Genomic DNA, 1,050 nt, shown 5'->3' with positions numbered 1-1,050 from the left:
TCGCAGTGTACGACTTCCAATAGAGAGCATTCGACCATGGAGCAATCAATTTCGGAACGAGGATTGAATAGCCCGTTAATTGATGTGAGTGATAATAATTCAATCTATTTTTAAGGTAAGTGGGGGAAAGAGGACGCTGTTTCGTTTTTTTTTTTGTTTTTCCATGTAAGTGAATTGTATTTTGTTAATCTCGTGTGAATGTTTTTTTTTTATACTAAGCGGATGTTTTTTTCTCCATTTGATTGGATGTTTCTGAAATGGTATTGTTGTTATTTAAGTATCTAATGAGGAGGTTTTTCTGTAACTCTTACCAATGAATGCGTTTTTTTGTTTTATTTTAGTTAATGCGGTTTTTTTTATTTAGGATTTGAAAGATTTTTTTTATTAGTTTTTGATATTTTTTTTCTTATATTTTGTATGTTTTTTCTTAGGATTTAGATGTTTTTTTTATTAGTTTTGGATAATTTTTTTTTATGTTTTGTATTTTTTTTATGATTTGGATGATTTTTTATCTTATATTTTAGTATTTTTTTTTTAGAATTTAGACGCTTTTCTAAAAAAAAAAATTAGGATTTACATAATAAATAATAAAAGATAAATTAAAATAAAAAGAAATAATTAATAATTATTAATTTTGTTATATAAATATATTCAAATTCATTGATTCATATGCTGTCATTGATACATAAAATTTCCAGAGAAGTATCTATTGCTTCAATAGAGTTGGATCTACGAAGTAGAGCCTCAATCCCATCAACCCATTTCATCTTGTGGAATTTACTCTTGCACTTGAACTCTAAAAGGCCTTGTGCTGTTTTGAGGCCAATATAACACTCTTCCAATGCTTCCCTTTCTTTTCTATACGGCCATGCACCCTGTTTGTCACACACTCCATATACCACACCTAAGTATACAATTTTTGTCACAAATACAATCTGTTAGCTAGAACCTAATAAAAAATATTCAATTACTTATTGTTATTGTTAGGATGATTTTTAATTTAATCATGCATCCTCTATTTAACTTTAAAAATTTTATAACTACTATCAA

General features: G+C 27.0%; 1 protein-coding gene across 1 annotated transcript in view; it reads right to left on the bottom strand.

Annotated features, from left to right (window-relative positions):
* Positions 641–1,050, bottom strand: part of LOC107617841 (VAN3-binding protein-like) — a 4,226-nt gene continuing 3,816 nt past the window's right edge. The window contains exon 7 of the mRNA XM_016319714.2: positions 641–904. Coding sequence (XP_016175200.1) covers positions 666–904 — 239 coding nt within the window. The 3' untranslated portion in view covers positions 641–665. The remainder of the gene's footprint in view (positions 905–1,050) is intronic.

The sequence above is a fragment of the Arachis ipaensis genome, chromosome B01, assembly GCF_000816755.2.
Source record: "Arachis ipaensis cultivar K30076 chromosome B01, Araip1.1, whole genome shotgun sequence".
Lineage (NCBI taxonomy): Eukaryota > Viridiplantae > Streptophyta > Magnoliopsida > Fabales > Fabaceae > Arachis > Arachis ipaensis.
Note: the sequence above shows the minus strand (reverse complement) of the source record. Positions and strands in the feature narration are given on the sequence as shown.